Source organism: Chelon labrosus (assembly GCF_963514085.1).
Source record: "Chelon labrosus genome assembly, chromosome: 14".
NCBI lineage: Eukaryota > Metazoa > Chordata > Actinopteri > Mugiliformes > Mugilidae > Chelon > Chelon labrosus.
This window is the reverse complement of record NC_140347.1, coordinates 26,834,903-26,851,741: the sequence shown is the minus strand read 5'-3', so window position 1 is coordinate 26,851,741 and position 16,839 is coordinate 26,834,903. Positions and strand designations below refer to the sequence as shown.

Sequence of the window (16,839 nt, the reverse complement as noted above, 5' to 3'; positions counted from 1 at the left end):
TAGTAAGGTTAAGACCCGTAAATGCCAATCATTGTTCTTTCATTAGCTTATATTGAGTCTTTCATATGTAGCACCAAGTCTTTTTCCAGGTCCCTGTATTCCAACTATGGAATGGTTCGCATGGAACAAACCAAACACTAGACACTAGAGAGAGTTTTTCACATTTTTACATAGAAGTGGCAGCCACCGTAGGTTCTCCTACACGCATTCTGCAACCTCACTGCTAGATGCCACTAAATCCTACACACTGGATATTTTACAGTTACCAAAACCTCCAGACAAAGACCTCCCCCGAAACAAACTGCTTCAGTTACGTAACTAGCTAGATCCCATATCCCCTTCTCCAGTTATTTTCCTATTGAAACATAAACCTTTGGCTGAGAAACTGTAAGCAGAACGTTTGGCTGTTTTCTCCTGCGCTCCTAAATGATTGTCTACTGGTTTAAACAGATGAAATTATTGCACACTGCTTCAAAGTGCCATTTTATTCATTAGGCTTAATATCTGTCTGTCTGTCATGAAAAGCGTGCAGGAATTTCTTTTTTCTCTGTTCTATTTTCTTTCAGATTACATTCTGCAGAGGTTCTTATTAGAGGTGTGAGTATCAGCTCGCTGCACAAAAAAATCACGGAAAAACTGTTGCCTAATTAAATCTCTTGGAAACACAGCATTCACAACACAGCAACCTTTTCCTTATTTTATATAAAAACAATATGATTTGAAAATAAATACGCTTTACTGTTTTACATAGACACAGAAAACATGTTAATAGTGAAGAAGAGACAAAGAGATCTAAAAATAGAGGTTCTAAGACTGATGGCAGAAAGGATGCAGATCGCTGTCCAAATTTAAAACAGTGGTGGTGTCGTGGTAGTGTATGCTGAGCTGCTAGCAGTAGTTTATTCGTATTTGCATTTTGCACAACGGACAAAACACAGGTCCGGTACTTATTTAAATACTTAAATACAATTTACTAACACCTACACATAGATGTGCACATCAAAATGCAGCAGAGGCAGGTGAACACACATTCATACTCGCACATGTACACGAACAGACGCAGACGCACACAAGTTAAAAGTCTACACAGCACCCACACCCTTAGATGAGAGGGGTTGAAAAGGAGGAGATGTCATCCGTACGTCGGCACAAATGATCCATTTAGGGAATGTTAACAAATCATTTTTGTTTGTTTTTTTTTCTTTTTTTTTTCTTTTTTTTTTCATAGAAAAGCACAGATAGTTTCTATGCTGAGAGAAGCCATCAGTGACCTTACACATAGGGGAGATAGGACAGCCACAGGTAAATAACACTGCATACATAAATAGACCAAATTAAATATGGGTAGAAGATGAATACTGAAAATACTCTATAACATTATAAATTATCTAGAATGGACTATGGCATAAAGGGATATCAAGTATGTACAAGTTCAGAGAAGATGATGTATTATCAATTCTGTATCGAGTTCAACAGCTAGCAAAACTACTTTGACAACCCCCTCTCCTGAAAAGAAAAGAAAAATAATTTAAAAAGCACTCGAAGGATTTCTCAGTACATTTTGTGAGGCACAGTTTTCAAATGGAATCAAGCTACAGTATAGGATATTTTCAGTGGTTTTCTTGAAGGACATAGCAAAATAATAAATGCTATATTGATGACCAGTATCCCTTTAAAAGTATATGGCACTCCGGAGTCCCCTCTGATCTCAACAGTGACAGTGTTTAAAGTCCATGTCAGTCCTGCAATGTCCTCAGAGGGAAGGAAGCGATATCGTGAAGAGACCGATTCAAGCTTTCCGTCAGCTGTCCGCGTTGTCCGGCTTTTTTAGTCCAAAAGCGAAAAGTAGGCATCGGCCGACAAAAGTCCATCCATCATTCTTGAAAGGAGAGCACGCCCATGTCCTCTTCAGTCTCACCCACTGTTTTAGCAGTTAAATATATCTAGAGGTTTTGCAAAGTTATGATTGACACACAACCACAGTAGACTCATATCCAGTGAAGTAATTGCATACAATGAATTGACAATAAGACTACACCTGCACTGCAAGCCTGTTAGAAATGCAAAACCACATGGCAGCTATTTTGCTTTTAGTCATATGATGTTTAGTTATTTTCTGTAGCAGCATAACAACTCTTTTTTTTCTTTTATCATGGTCTATATACACACAGATATACAGTGGGAGGAAACTTCAGTCTTTCATTTTGTTCTCTCTCAGTCAGTCCAAGGGGAATGCTTTCCACAGAGAAGAAGAGCTTACGGTTCAAAGGTCAAAGTGCTGTGCTGTGAAATTTTTCTGTATTCCTTCATCTTGTACATCTGGTGCTCCCACTTCTCTCATCTTCTTGGCTTGTCACATCTAAACAAGAACAAAAGGAAAAAGAATCATAAGAACAAAAAATATTTGGCGGCAAACTGACACAAAAACATAGAGAGACAGAGTAATTCTGGTAACATTCATGCTAGTTAGCATTAGCCCTCTGTTAGCTTCTGCAGCAACGTATTTCACCATTTGGAACAGCAGGATGCCATATTTTAAAGCTTATATGGCGTTAGCAATCAGCTGGCTATCAGACACAGAACAACAAAAGTATTCATCTGGAATCGTGTTTGTGCAACCCCATGGTACGAAGTCCAACAGTCACTTCCTTTTAGCTCTGGTTTTGTCTCCACCGTTTTCCAATGCTTTGCTCACATCACCACCAGCAACCGGCTACAACTCATTTTCAACAGCAGTAGGTGAGATGAATCAACAAACCGACATCTGTCACTTGTCATTGAGTAACAAATGTGACACATAACATTATCTGTGCTCCAGTGACGCAGAGTTGCATCGACCAATCACTTAGTGTCTTTTGCTGCTAAACGCTCCACTGTTCACCAGTTAGTAAGTTATGCTGCTTATTGATGTACAGTAGGTTGACTGTAGTAGGTGAAGAGACTTTCAGGATTTATTTTTTCCAACTGAACCAGTTGTAATTACTGCCTAACTAGTACTCCATGCATCCATGTATCACACTGACCGGAGATGAAGACAAAGAAATCCGCTAATGTTAATGCAAGCAGCAATACAACAACAATGGGTGCCAAACACTTCTTCTTCTATTCTCCAGAGACAGTCCTCTGGTCAGTCACATGAGTTAAATGTTTGCTGTGGTTGCTAATGGCTGCGGAAACCAACAAGCATCGCGGAAAAAAAGTTGCAAAATTGCTACCGTTTTGTTTTTTCTAACTGCAGTTTACGTGAGCTTTTTGTGGTGCTTTAAAAAGTGAATCAAAATGCGTTTGTGGAGACGCTAAAACATTCCACAGAGCTGAGAGGAACCGCGCTGTCATATCATAATTCTTTTGTGTCTTGTCACTACAAGATTACACGTTCTTTTACAGCATTTTAAGGACTGCAGGAAACTGCACACATTCTTCCAACATTGCAGTCTGCATATTTTACATCACCATAATTGTCGCTGCCATGACACCCGCCAGCCGTTTAGTCTGATGTCACTTTCCAGCTTTTTTTATCTGTAGTCTGTTGGCTAAAAATGTAATGCCTTTTCCATTTTCATAGCTCGCCTCTAGACAGGAATCAGTCTGGGAAGCTGGTGTTATTCAACTTGCTGCAGTGTTGCGTTTGTATAAATGACATTTCTTAGACTGAGTTAGATATAATATTATAGTAGTTTGTAGTAATGACTTTAAAACGCAAGAAAAGTTGTGTAAACAGCTAGGTTTCCACAATGACTGAATCTTTAGTGAGTTAGTGTTATAATTGGCCAACAAAACCTTTAAGGTCCAATTTGAGTTTAGCTTTGTACCAATTACACTTACTTGCAGGTCCTCTCATTGAGCTCTAGCTGGCGCTCTTTACAGTATTCATCTGTGTGTTTGCAGGAGCACCGGCAGGTTGCAGGATCCTGTACAAACAAACGCTTTCTCCTCTCTGAGCAGTGTTCACAACATGGCTCACAAACACTGGACAGACAGAGAGACAGACAGAGATGGGGAGGAAAAGGGAGAGGCAGATTATCACAGTGTACTGTTACCACCCATAAGAAAGGTCGGCCTTAGGTCAACTCTTTCATACGCTCCTCCAGGCCACTGCCAAGTTGGTCTGCATGTGACAGTTGGGTAGTATTGCACACGGGTTCCATCAAAGCAAGCAAAAACTCAAGCAGTAAAATTATCCTCCCCACCCCCCTATCCCTTCCTTACTGATTGGACCGCTCGTAATTGACTGGCGTGTGTTAGGCATGCAGTGAGCAAAGCTCTAAGGCAATTCATGCAACACAAAACGACATATAGTGGGTGTGAACTGCACACTTCTCGCTCTCACTCTTACAAACGGTCAACTCTTGATAAAGAACACTCAAGGGTCTGTTTGGTGCACCTTTAAGAAAGATTTCATTTTATTGAGTGAAAACTGAAGGCTACGTTTCCCACAGAGAGACATAAGATTCAAAACAGAGGCGGAAAAATGGTCTAAATTACATTTCTTAGCAGGGAGGAAGGCTCAGATACTCCTCTGACATCTCATTGTACAAATTACACATGAACATACAAACAGGAATCCATTCACAGTATGAGCAGTGAAGTGACATGAGATCATCTTCATATTAGTTTTAAATAAAGTATGAGTTCTTTTTTTATGCTTTCAGAGACAAAAGAAAGGTAAACAAAGAAACAAAAACAGTACTTGCTAAACAATTGGCTGGTTTACAAATCCCCTGCAGCCTCCCCCATCCCTCCCCAAAAAGGCCAATAGATAGCCAACACTCATATCTTCACATTACATAAAAAGTACCAGCATTAGGCACAGGACAGCAAAACCAGTTTGTAAAGATGAAAAGAACAAAGAGGTAAAAGGAGACGGGTGCGAGACACAGCAAAGCAGCACAGACTCAACAGTGAACACAGGTCCATGATTTCCATCATGGTGATGCCAACGCAGATACCACAACAGTATGAGCCAGTCTGCGAAGCCATGCTGGTGGATCTGTGATCTGTTTCAGTAGAAGGTTCAGGTTACAGCTAACAGCTGATCTAAGATCTGTTTATTCCAAGTTCTTTAAACGTGTCCATTATCAATCACACAGCTAGCTATCTGACAACACGTTGGAATCAATCTGAACCTCAGGTTTTGGCAGTTTTTATGATACATTGCTGTATCTCATCCACAAGGAGTGATATTCTTGCAAACGTGGTGCTGGCAAGGTTAGGAGGAGATAAGCTGGAGATTTTGAGGGTTTATGATGAGTTACGGTTCAGGTTTTGCAAGATGGGATATGACCAAATGTGTTGTAAATCCCTGGTTACTGCGGTTACATTAAGTTTTGCTAAAGCTACATTAGCAAAACACGTTGTCTAACTGGGCAGCCCTGACACTGATAGTCTGAATGTGTAGAACATGGCTGACGAGACAGAGTTAGGACAATACACGGAAGCAACATGCTAATTGATGTGGCTAAATGTGGCAAATTATGTGGCACATATTAAAAGGGGCAAAAGAGCTCCTCCCAAATTAGCTTAATTATGAGAAGCGCAACACTCAAGTGCAGGTAGGTGGAGAAGGCGGAGCTGACATACGCATCGTGAATAGTTTTGTCGCGGTTTTTCTTTCGTTTTCTCTTTTGGCCTTTACCCTTCCCTGTCCGGGATTTTCTGCAAGAGAAAAGGGACAACAACGCAGAGAGATGCCTGAGAGACTGACGAGAGATCTTAAACTAATAACTGCTAAAATCAACCTCAATTAATATCAATCAAAAAGCCATTTGTTATTCGATTATTGTTACTGATTGATCTGTGGTTACACAAGTGTTCATGGACCATATCCCGATCCCTTCATTAAGGGAAGATCTGAATTTAAAGACTGGAGAGAAACAACTCAACCAAGTGTTGAATTTAAACAAAATGACCTTTTTAAAAGGTAGACGCAGCCATTGCAGTGTGTCCAGACACACCCAGAATAATATACCCACTGTACGGGGTTTGTGAATGTGATGAATAGCGAAAGGTTTGTGAGAAAATCGCTTTATTGTCCAACTTGGGTTCAAAAGATATTGATTTTTTTTTTTTTTTTTTTAAACAGCACAATGTGTCTACAGAGAGTGAAAGCAATTATTAGTTTGAAGCTTGCCGCAGGCAGAAACTTCCCTGGAGAACTGAGGACAAAGTACTTGGACTTTACCAAAACTGTGTCTTTCACCCTATCTGGGTCAGCTCTTTATAGCTGATTCAACTTGTTTTTTAAACCACGGCACAATGAGAACAAACTTTTGTGTGCTTATGAAGCATACACCCGGAGGTTCACAGGTGCGGGATGGATTTCATAAGCATGATCAAATGCAAGCCGAGACAAAATCTTGCTTCCTAAGAAAAGTGTACAACTATACTAGAAACTTTTGTTATAAATAAACACAATAGTAAGAAAAAAATAATAATTACAAGTCTCAATATCCGATAATGATAGCTAGTATATGTACAATACATTATTCAGAGTTTAAAAGGCAGAAAAAAACTATACAATAGTTAAAAAAAATAAATAAATAAAATGTTAACAACATAATACAATAGTTTCTTGCCCCAGCTGGAAAGCTACAATAATAGTATTGTAAATACTATACGTCCACAACATATAATAAGCTCAGACCTAGTCCCATGACCTCTGAGTGGTACACACATCCCAGCACATGTGACCTTACATGATTGTCATTTAGTCACATAGTCTTTTTTTGTTTTACTCATAATGCAGCAGCAGGTTAGATCTTCATAACGAACTTATATCCTTGATCTCATAAACATCTGCTTTCTGTCTGGAGTGACAAATGTTTTCCCGGTAAAATGAGCATCAAAATCCAATTCTGTCACAGGTACATTAAGTTTGGTGCACAGGTCACAAAAGGTGACGGCACAGTCTCTGGAAATATTAGATTTAGGTTTTGGCTCCTCGATTAAATCAATGCCATTTGTGTAAACCGTCCACCTGTTTGTGCCTCTCCTCCCACCAGGGCGACTGACACCAAAAAATCCAATACCCTTTCATGGCAGTCAATTTAATCAACTGATACAGGCATGATTTTTTTCCTTTTTTCATGTCACACAGTGTGACGTACAGCGTAATGTATTTTGCTTGGCAGTACCTTCTGGGCCTGCACTATATTTCTTCAAAGGCCCAGTCTCGTGGGAGTTTGTGAAATAGTTACTTAAAGTACAGCACCAGCAGTTACAAAAGCTGGCAAGGTTGGAGAGGTAGTGGTTCCAATCAAACGCAGAACTGCCATCCAGAAGACTGGGTTTTGAGTCCTGTGTGTGTTTTGACGGTTGATCGCTGTTTTCTTTCATTTTGTGTCACTTGTTTCTCTTGCTTTCATTTGCTTCGGTTGGATTTGTGAAAGTTTTAGAAAAGATCATGATTTGGGTGAAAATACACCCTGGGCATGAATCAGCTTAATATAAAATTTCATGACTATTTCGCAAATTCCCATCAGACTGGGCTGAAATACCACACAATTTGGCAATGAGTGAATTTCAGTGTCAGAAAATTATGCATATGACACCATGAAAGCGGGGCCTTGGGAGCCTACAGCCATGCTAGCAGCTCTGGGAGGTTTTGTTCAAGCACAGCAGTGCTTTGTGCTAACTTCTAACATCAGCATGCTAGCTTGCTCACAGTTACAACGCTAACACGTTGATGTTTAGCAGTTTTGCCATGTCCACAGTAGTCGTTTAGCTTGTTAGCATGCTAACATTTGCCAATTATCTGAAGCTGGTGAGAATGTAGTTAGTTTTGCAAATATTCAGTCCGAGCAATTTAAGTGCTATGTGAAAGGACAGGGGCTCAAGTTACTAAGATTTATCCTCTGGGGACCATGAATGTGTGTCCCAAATTTCATGACGCTCCGTCCAATAATTGTTAAGATATTTCACATGGACCAAATATGAATCTCGTTGTTACACTAGAGGAAAAGTCAGGAGATCGCCACAGTTGTGATTAATTCTCTGAGGATAATGAGTACACCGAATCTAATTATAATCCAATAATTGTAGTGATTTTCAGTGTGGAAAAAGTGGACTGTCTGGCAAAACAGACTGACATTGCTGTCCTTAGAGCCAAGCTGCTGGCATGGCTAAAAATAACGTTTTGACATTTCAAGGAAACGCTGTGTATCCAAATCACTCGGTAACATACAGAGTGTGAAATTCATAAATGGGTCAAAGTGAGAATCAGTTGGGCACTGGATGACAAATGTGACACCATCTAATCCATGGACAGGGCGAAGCTGATGTGTTGCAAATACAAAAAAAGTTCCACTTTTAACTGTTCAGAAATCCAGTTTGGCTGTGGACGGTCACAAACTTGTTTCACAACCTCAGCAAGACAACTCACCCTGACAAACCTGGAGACCTTCCGCTACTGAGAGGTTAGAACCCCACGTTAAAACTAGCATGAATGCATAAAAGCATCAGAAACAGAAGCTGAACGACCCAAAGACCAATACTTTGTAGAAGAACGTCCCCGAAGCCGGCCTCGTAAACAGTTAAAGCAAGGTTAAAGAGAAGGTCTCAAAGCTAGGACTTATCTATAACAGATGACCCGACATTAAAACCAAAATACAACCAACAACAACCCCGCAATGGAAAAATATTAACATCAACTCAGAGAAGAAGGATTAAAGAGTTTTAATGGCCCTTAAGCACACTGACTCCTGTAGCATGGGCAGGGAGGATCACTCAAGCAACGGCTATAAAGACAGAAGTTTAACAGGTCTTCAAAAACACTGTTATCTACATCACAGCAGTCAGGAACAGAAGTAACAAAAGTTAAGTATGATGTAAACAGTAAAGAAGAGATGAGAGGAATGTAAAGATGAGATAGAAGAGGGTAGAAAGGTGTAAAGGGCAGGTAGAGAGAGTTCAATGCCCTCATCAAGTGTCACTCATTCACCTGAGTGGATTTAGTTGGTATTCCCCATGTTATTCACCTGAGAGCAGCATGCTAATCTGTCCTCAATATAAGATGATCTCATGTAGCTCGTCCACTTCATGTATTTTGTGTGCTTTTTTTTTTCTTTGCGAGTATGTGGGAGAAGTGCAGTGTACAAAAGAGCCTATAATGTAATGTCAGAAAGGCTGAGAGTTGCAGACGACTGAAAGTGAGAGTTTGTTTGCAAATCACAACGGGAAAAAGATCAAATCTCAAGTCCCCATTGTTTCCCTCCAAAATCCCAATCTCCATGCAGAAAGAGCGCAGTACTCACTTTTCTTTCTGTACTTTCACTTCTTTCTTTAACCTGAAAGGCAGGAACAAAACAACATGGCATTAGATCACAGCGTGAAATTGTTTCCTGGTAAACAGATACATATCGAGATCATCAGAGACCAGAGGCTGATTATCGGCATGGGTGGGCTCTCTTCAGTCCGTTTTAAATCATGTTACATCACCGACCTTTACCAGAAACTATTATAAAACTGGCTTTCACTTTCAAAATGCTTGGCTTGGTGATTGAAACAGAGTTGTTGGGAAATAACACAATATACACCCAGGGGGAGACACAAAGGGGTGTGTTCATTGATTAATAGACACACGTATGAACTACAATAGCAAGATGCCATGTTTGTTTCATTTCTCGTCCATGTGACAACTCTTGCTGTTGCCGTAAGAGTGTGAGGCAATAAATCTTCTGGCACACTCTAGAGGTAACAGTTAGCCAAAAGTGTTAGGAAACAGTATTTCCCTCAGTAAGGCCATGGGCTCATGGTGCAATAACTCTACAGAAGCATGCTGAATAAGCATGGAGTGTGTGCATTCAGTATATCTGTACATTATCTGATGTTGTGACTGAACTCTCTGGGCCCACGCATACCTTACTCACTGCCGTTGCGAGGCAGCTGGACCCAAGCGAGATTCGTGAGATCGCACGGCAATCCGGCTCTACTTCAAGTTATGTGTTTGAAGTGTGGAAAGATGGCAAGATTGGTCCACACGGAGGACGTGAGCATCATGCGTCCTATGAGGAACTACTGGGGACGATGCGCATGTGTTTAAGACATCAAGACTTATTCCTAGTGACATGCTAACTACATAGCTAGCTGCAATGGCTGCTTGCTAGATTTCAAAGCTCCTAAAACTCTGACTTGTTCTGTCTCTCTTCGTCTCTCCTATATGGCATATGGTTTGTTCAGCTGATTGGCTAAACCTTGGCACATAATTGATTGTGATAGGAAGGTTCATTCAATCAGCTGCCAAGTAATTTTTTTGAAAACTTTTGCATAAATAATGTGAAATTGTTCTTTTTACTTTAGATTTCACTTTTAGCGGCTGGGTCTGCCACTGATGCAACAAATGATGCAACATTACAATTTGTACTTTTACATGATGTATCTCACTATTCACTCTGCTGCAACTGTACTGGAGGTGTATTAAGTTATTGCTAATGGCTGTGTTGCTAATAGTAGAAATAAAATAACTTAAACAATACCCTTAAACATAGCTTACACATTTAGTTATACCATATGTCATGTCCCATACAGTTTGATTAGTTTTTCTAACTTAAAATTACATTTGTCAGTGACTCAGTTTCTACAGTATATATCATATCCAGAAGTCAGAAATTTAAAACAGAGCTACAGAAATTACTTTTTTTATATGAGCGCTAAAGCTTATAGCTTCAACTAAATGGTAAATTATTGAAATTAGACCAGCCGTAAGTGCAGACTGATCTATCTTTAAAGGAAGACACACTAGTGAAGAGTCACTGCAGGCAATCTTTCAAAGGTTAGAACAAGCCGCCCAAATAGGAGACATAAAAAGACATAAATTGAGCAACTTGGCCACGAGCCAGAAGTCACCCCTTCACTGTTTGTTTTCTTGTTAGATTTTCCCGAAACGTAGGAGGATGATGCATGTCTCCTCAAAGCTTCTGTGTCACAGTTTGTTAATTCATGTCACACAGCTCAGTTCTCTGCCAACATAATCTGTCTTTGTAAAAAAAAAAATAAAATTCCCACATATCAAAGTAGGCTCAAAATGATACAACACGCGCCAAGCAAAGGTGACATATCTGTTAAGGATTAGCTCGGAGACATCATCATCGTTTGCAGATGTTCCGCCCGTTTAAATGGCATCTAATTGTACTTTGCCGTTAAAAGTTAAACAGCAACCAAATGACTGAAAGCTTTAAACTAATGTTACTAATTTGAGCCACATTTGGTTGACAGCTCTTATCTCTGAGCAAACTTTATAGACAGATTGGAATATAACTGGAAGAATTAATGACAAACTAACTCAAAACATAGATAAATCTGAACCCCCTGACACCATCCGACGGAAGAAGTCACCTGAAAATGCACCGTTTCAATAACTAAAGCAATCACACCTATATAGTTCTCGGGCCAACCTCTACATTCCACAGCAGGAAAACAACATATTAGCTCTATACTCAAACAAATGTATCTCCTTTACCCAAGCAACGCGATGGAATGAGGATAAATTTAAGCGACACGGAGGACGATGTCTGCTGTGATATGTTCAAACCTGCTCTGGATTTTTTTTGTTTTCTTTTTTTTTTAAGATCCGTGAGGCAAAAGAAGCAAAGATAAGACATGCATCTACCTGATATGCATCTGCTGAAATGTGTCAGGGACAAAGTGAAAACAATAACTTCACATGACATATTTTGGCCCAGCCTCTGCTCTGCCACACAATGGCATGGTGATTTTATGTTTTTGTTGTGTTGGTGTTTTGTGCGAGTGTGTGTTCGGGGTTTCTTACCTACACTCACATGCGCTGTGTTCTGTAAAACTCAAGAAAACATCATTTTGTTGCCGTAGGGGGCTTATTCTTTTAATCTGTAAAAAGAACAAAAAAACAGCATATTGTCAAAAGTTAGCGCTGATAAAACATGACACATAATGATACTATTTATAAAATCTTACAGGGTTTGGAGTGGTTTTCTGAGTTAAAGTATGAGCATTAAAAGAATAGACATATACAAAAAGCAGACAAAGTTCTACCTAAAGGGTAAAGTATTATAGGTTTTATAGGTGCTCCTTGGTTTTCCACTCTGCTCCTCACATGATTAGATGGTTCAATGGTGTCCAGCCAACAAGAGCTTGGAGGTACCAAGTTTTGATTGGCTGAAAAACCTCTACTTCAGCTAATCATGTGTCGTCACAGGATGGGGAGATCGAAAATAAGGGTAAATGTGGGTCTCAAGGTGGGAGGGAGCGAGTCGTGCGACAGGTTTTTGTTTTGAGGGACAACAATTTGCCACGGAATTATACTCAAATTAAGCACGGAGTTGCTTTTTTTTTCAACATTTTGTCACGTGTCGACCCAGAATCACACACACAAATATGAAAATGAAAATGCATGCAACAATAGAGTTCATTTTTGCCCAAAGGTCACACCTAAGCAGCCTTCGAGCGACTATGGCCACTTAGCCTGACTGAAAGGGCTTTAATGCTAAGCTCTTGGATCTCTAAGCTGGTCAGGGGAACAATTGTGCAGCCTCTGCACCCCTCTAGTGTGACATTTGGGCAAAAGAATAATGCATTTAAGTGTCGAGCTCAGGGAGAAAAATCAAGAGTGTTGAGAAAATTCACTATGTATCAGTGTTGCACACAATGCTGCTGACCTCCATTGTAATGTTATAGGTGGATGTTGGCATGCACTGCAGCATCTCATCATTGCAGCAGCCGGCACAGCGCGTCAACACCACACAGGACGGGATGAAGATGTGCTCCACTTCCTCCGGATACTCCTGCATAATTTCCACCAGCAGCTCCCGAGGCTGACACAAGCTCTTGTTGTACACCTCCATTAAAGGTATCACTGTAGGACAGAGTCATGGCGTATGAAGTTATAAAATGGCTGTGGACCTGTAGTCTGTATGACTGACTTGTGAATGCTGAAGTGCTGCAACAATAACACACACCCAAAAAAACCGTCTCACGAAATTGGCGACTCACATAATTTCTAACTGAAATGAACAAGTACTTTATCTATAAATCTATCTGTGGCCTGCAGTTTTTGCTGGAATTGAATGTCACCCCATTTTCATTGCTCTATGTCTGCCCTGTTGCAATTCATCTCGTCTACAGCTGTGCGATAACAGCCTGTAGTCTGCTGCTTCACCTTCAGTCTACTCCCCCCCCTGTCTCTTTCAGTCTTTGCAGGAGTTCTGCTCTTGAGAAAGATATTAGCACACAGACTGACAACACCTCCAAAACATCACTCAGGGCAGTAGTGAGCCTAAAACAACCCCATCCCGACTGCCCTCTGGGAAGCCAAACCAAACACTCCGGGCCTGAACAATGTCTTCAAGTTCAGCTTCTGATTGTCCAAATTAGATTGGGCAACGCTGGGATTGTGCAAAATTGAAATTGTGGGCCAAGAGGGTGACATTCCATTCTATAAAAGAGCCTGGTCTCTATAACATTTCCACAGCGTAACCTCAAATAAGAAGGAATGCTGTTCAGGATGAACGTGCTCAGATTTAGGGGTGAAAATGTGAAAAAAGAAGCCAGTCTAGGGGGATAAATCTCTGCAGGGTCAAACTACAAAGTTGTCCACTAGGAGGCGATAATTTTCCTCTAATGTCAAGGTGAAATTCAAACCAGCTCCTCTCTATCTGGCTTTGTGCCAAACAGGGAGACCACCACAGACTGTATTCCCACGGTGCCTGTAGGACACCTACCGTCATGTGGACCTCTTTCTGTTTCCTTCGGTATGTGGGCACTCTGCATAAAAAAGAAAGAAAGTATGCTGTTAGTCACAGTACATTGTGCAAGAATTCTTTTTTTTTTTAAACTGCTCTTGCTCTTTACTTATCCAAAGTTGTGCAAAAGATATATTTGCATTTTGACATTTCTGTTGAAAATATGAAAACCACACTAGGTATCTTATCTTGGGTCGGCCTACACGCAGTATAGGGGGCAGCAGGAGTCAAATGTTCATACTATGTCTTCTATAAGCAGTGATTTTATCCTGAAGCATATATGTAAGTTAAAAAACAGGTTATACTTTAATTTTTATATAAATTACCGCAGAACAACTCATTGCGTGATTAATATTATATATCTCATTGAGTGTGCGGTTTAAGACCTTATATGGCCAAACATCTGACCAAAGGTACAATGTGCCAGACAAGCTGACCTAAGATCTGCCACATCAGCGACGTGGCAACGCTTCATAATGAAACCTTCTGAACTGCCGTGCTGCTTGGTTTTGTTTCAGCCACCGAACCTTTTAATGTGGGGCTCCACGGCTTCCAAGCAACACGGATTAATAACCGTTGCCATTAAAACCGGTAAGAATGTCAGCCTGCTACTTTCCCCCCTCACAGGGGGTAGCTGTCACCACACCAGTCTTGCCACAAAGGATTTTTGGCAACTTTCCATCCTTTCGTTACGCGCAACGTTCCCTCGTCTTAACGCACGCACGCACACACGCGCGCAACCCTTTCTCCCTTCCCCTTTTTTTTTCCACACAGAAGCGCGCGCAACTCACGCAATATCTCGCCAATATTGCATGAGACCTGCTCCTGTAGCGCCGGCATGTGCTGAATGAGTCGGCGCTTTGAGCTTAGAAACTCTCTTCTATTCCTTAATGGAAAAAAAAAAGGTTGGATTGTGTGGAGTCTCCACCCACTTCTGGTGGCGTGAGAGGGTCCAACCTTGTGGGCTGAGAGACCCCAGCCCCTCCAAAAACACTATCTACTGTATTATTAATGTGTGGGTGTCAATCTGCGAACACAGACCCTTAAAATGAGTGATGATATGTCGGCTGATAATTAGCCGTTGAGCTATCACCCCGATCATGTTCTGTGTGGATTGGGTCGGCTTAGCTGTCATTAAATTAACTAGTTATTTAAATAAACACTTTAACTGGACTCCGGAGAGGATTCGTACTTTATAAGGGTAATGAGATGCTCTACGAGAGAGAGAGAGAGAGGGGAACTACGTTTCCGCCTCAACATCAGATCCAAAGTGTTGTTATAAATCTTGCAAAGTCCAATCATGTTGCGAGAAAATGCGCAGCCTCCTACCGAAGCGGTGTGTAGCTGAATGTTTTTTTTTTTTTTCCTTCCACCTTGACTTGAAACCTTTGCTCAAAGCCATACGGCGGCCGATTAATGATTATACAGAGACCGATTCACAGTGCGCCCTCATTCAGCCGTTAACATCCAATTCCGAGCGTCCGCTTGCTTTAATCTGTGAAGTAAAACTCAGTCTGTTCTGAAAAAAAAAAAAAAAAAAAAACGAGAGTCGGCTGGTTTTCAGTTTGAAAACGAGTGCCTGCTCTCACTGGAAGCGGGCTAACATGTGAGCCCGGAGTGAACCTGCTCACATGTCCTAATTCAGAACGGAGCCGCTGCGCCTTTAAAGCGTAATAATATCTCCAAGGTGGTTTTTAGAGCAGGCCCGCAATCGACCAGCGACAAACTTCACAACATTATTTCAAAATCATCACTTATGCCACATTTGCTGTACAAAAGGCGCACCACCCGCGAGCGTGTGGGTTCGGTTTATACAGTGGCAGCTTTGCGTAATGGCGGTTTAAATCTCCCTAAAGCGACTAAACATTTCAGCTTGTTTAAACACGAGCGGTGACCTAGCCAGAGAAAAGACAAGGACAAGCTACACATTAATGACCAGTCACTACATTTCGCAAGTGAAGGTCAACTATTACACATGTATTTTTCTTTTAAGTCCAATTTGCTATCCGGAACACACTCACCTTGACAGCTGACAGCGTCAAAAATAATAGTGTCAAACTGTCAATAAAGTACATTGTGTAGAGAATCCAATCCAAAGACAGGCGACGTTTTAAAAATCAACAGGCCAATGCGGCGATTTGTCCACAAACATGAAGTTTACAACACGCACAACAACAACAACACAAGTGGACCGGCTAAAACTTCTCTAAATAAGGGGCCGGGGGTTGTAATAGCAAATCCATGCTGGTCCCAAGGTTGGAGCGTACAATCCTTTGCGCGTTCACTTCTGTCTTCTCAACTGTTGCCAATAATTTTCAAGATATCCAGAAACACGAGAATCCAAGATGCACAACGTCTCACATTGTTCCGCAGCAGACCTTTGATTTCTTGCAAGGGAGTAGCAATCCACATTACAAAAATAATCCCATGCTTGTTGCGCCAGCCGTCTCCACGTATATGAGCATTTGAAACTTGTAGCCTACTCCTATGTGCAACTTGAACCCCGTGGACCAGGATGACGTTCAGTGAAAGAGAAAACCGCGCCGACACGTAATCGTCCCGCAAAACTTTGTACGTTTGCCCCGGCTGTTTTATCCCTCTGTCACTGCGCACTGAGGGGGTCAGCTCTCTCCGGCGGAACAGGACGCGTCCTACTCTGTCTGTGTCTTTCCATACAGTGTGGTGGTGATGATTGGTGGATCATCTAGACCGAGGTAGGTGTGTCCTCTCTGGGCCGATACAGAGCGCACGCAGCACAGTTTACCTAGACGTATTGACTCATGTGACCACATCACCAGTTAGCTATTAAAACGCAGAGCTGAGATCAGACGTGCCGGTCTATTTTTATTTTTTATATATATGTGTGTGGAGAGAAAAAGCAACAAGGAGGGAATCCTGATATTTTGATATTTTATACTAGTCTCGCCGGCTGAAGTAATATCCACTGTCCCCATGCTTTTGATGAATTTCATCAGCCACACTTCAAATACAGGCTGTGTTTTTGGCACGTATCTAAAAAGCCCCATCAAAGAAACGCATTACAGCCTCATTTCTGCAACAAATTAAGTCTTATTATGTCTCTCTATTATGTCATTCACAGTGAGGAAATTACTGGTGAAGACGTTAT

General features: G+C 41.1%; 1 protein-coding gene across 2 annotated transcripts; it reads right to left on the bottom strand.

The window, feature by feature from the left end:
- Positions 1 to 683: 683 nt before the first annotated feature.
- On the bottom strand, positions 684 to 16,575 carry vegfab (vascular endothelial growth factor Ab). 2 transcript variants are annotated; one of them, XM_084560776.1, is made up of 8 exons: positions 15,734 to 16,575; positions 13,692 to 13,734; positions 12,630 to 12,826; positions 11,765 to 11,841; positions 9,252 to 9,284; positions 5,581 to 5,655; positions 3,826 to 3,969; positions 684 to 2,359 (listed from the first exon to the last, which is right to left on the bottom strand). In XM_084560776.1, exons 1-8 carry the CDS (start codon positions 15,785 to 15,787, stop codon positions 2,338 to 2,340), a joined length of 645 nt encoding a protein of 214 aa, XP_084416902.1. In that variant the 5' UTR covers positions 15,788 to 16,575; the 3' UTR covers positions 684 to 2,337. The 2 variants fall into 2 exon arrangements, with proteins under 2 accessions (XP_084416902.1, XP_084416903.1); XM_084560777.1 differs by lacking the exon at positions 5,581 to 5,655.
- Between the last annotated feature and the right edge of the window lie 264 nt (positions 16,576 to 16,839).

Bases quoted from the DNA above. Each gene is read 5' to 3' on its own strand.
- vegfab (XM_084560776.1), bottom strand. From the start codon at position 15,787: ATGTACTTTATTGACAGTTTGACACTATTATTTTTGACGCTGTCAGCT. The intron at 9,285-11,764 runs GTAAGAAACCCC...CCTGCCTTTCAG, and splicing joins CACAGCGCATGTGAGTGTAG to GTTAAAGAAAGAAGTGAAAG. The intron at 5,656-9,251 runs GTGAGTACTGCG...TTTCTCTTGCAG, and splicing joins GTGAAAGTACAGAAAGAAAA to AAAATCCCGGACAGGGAAGG.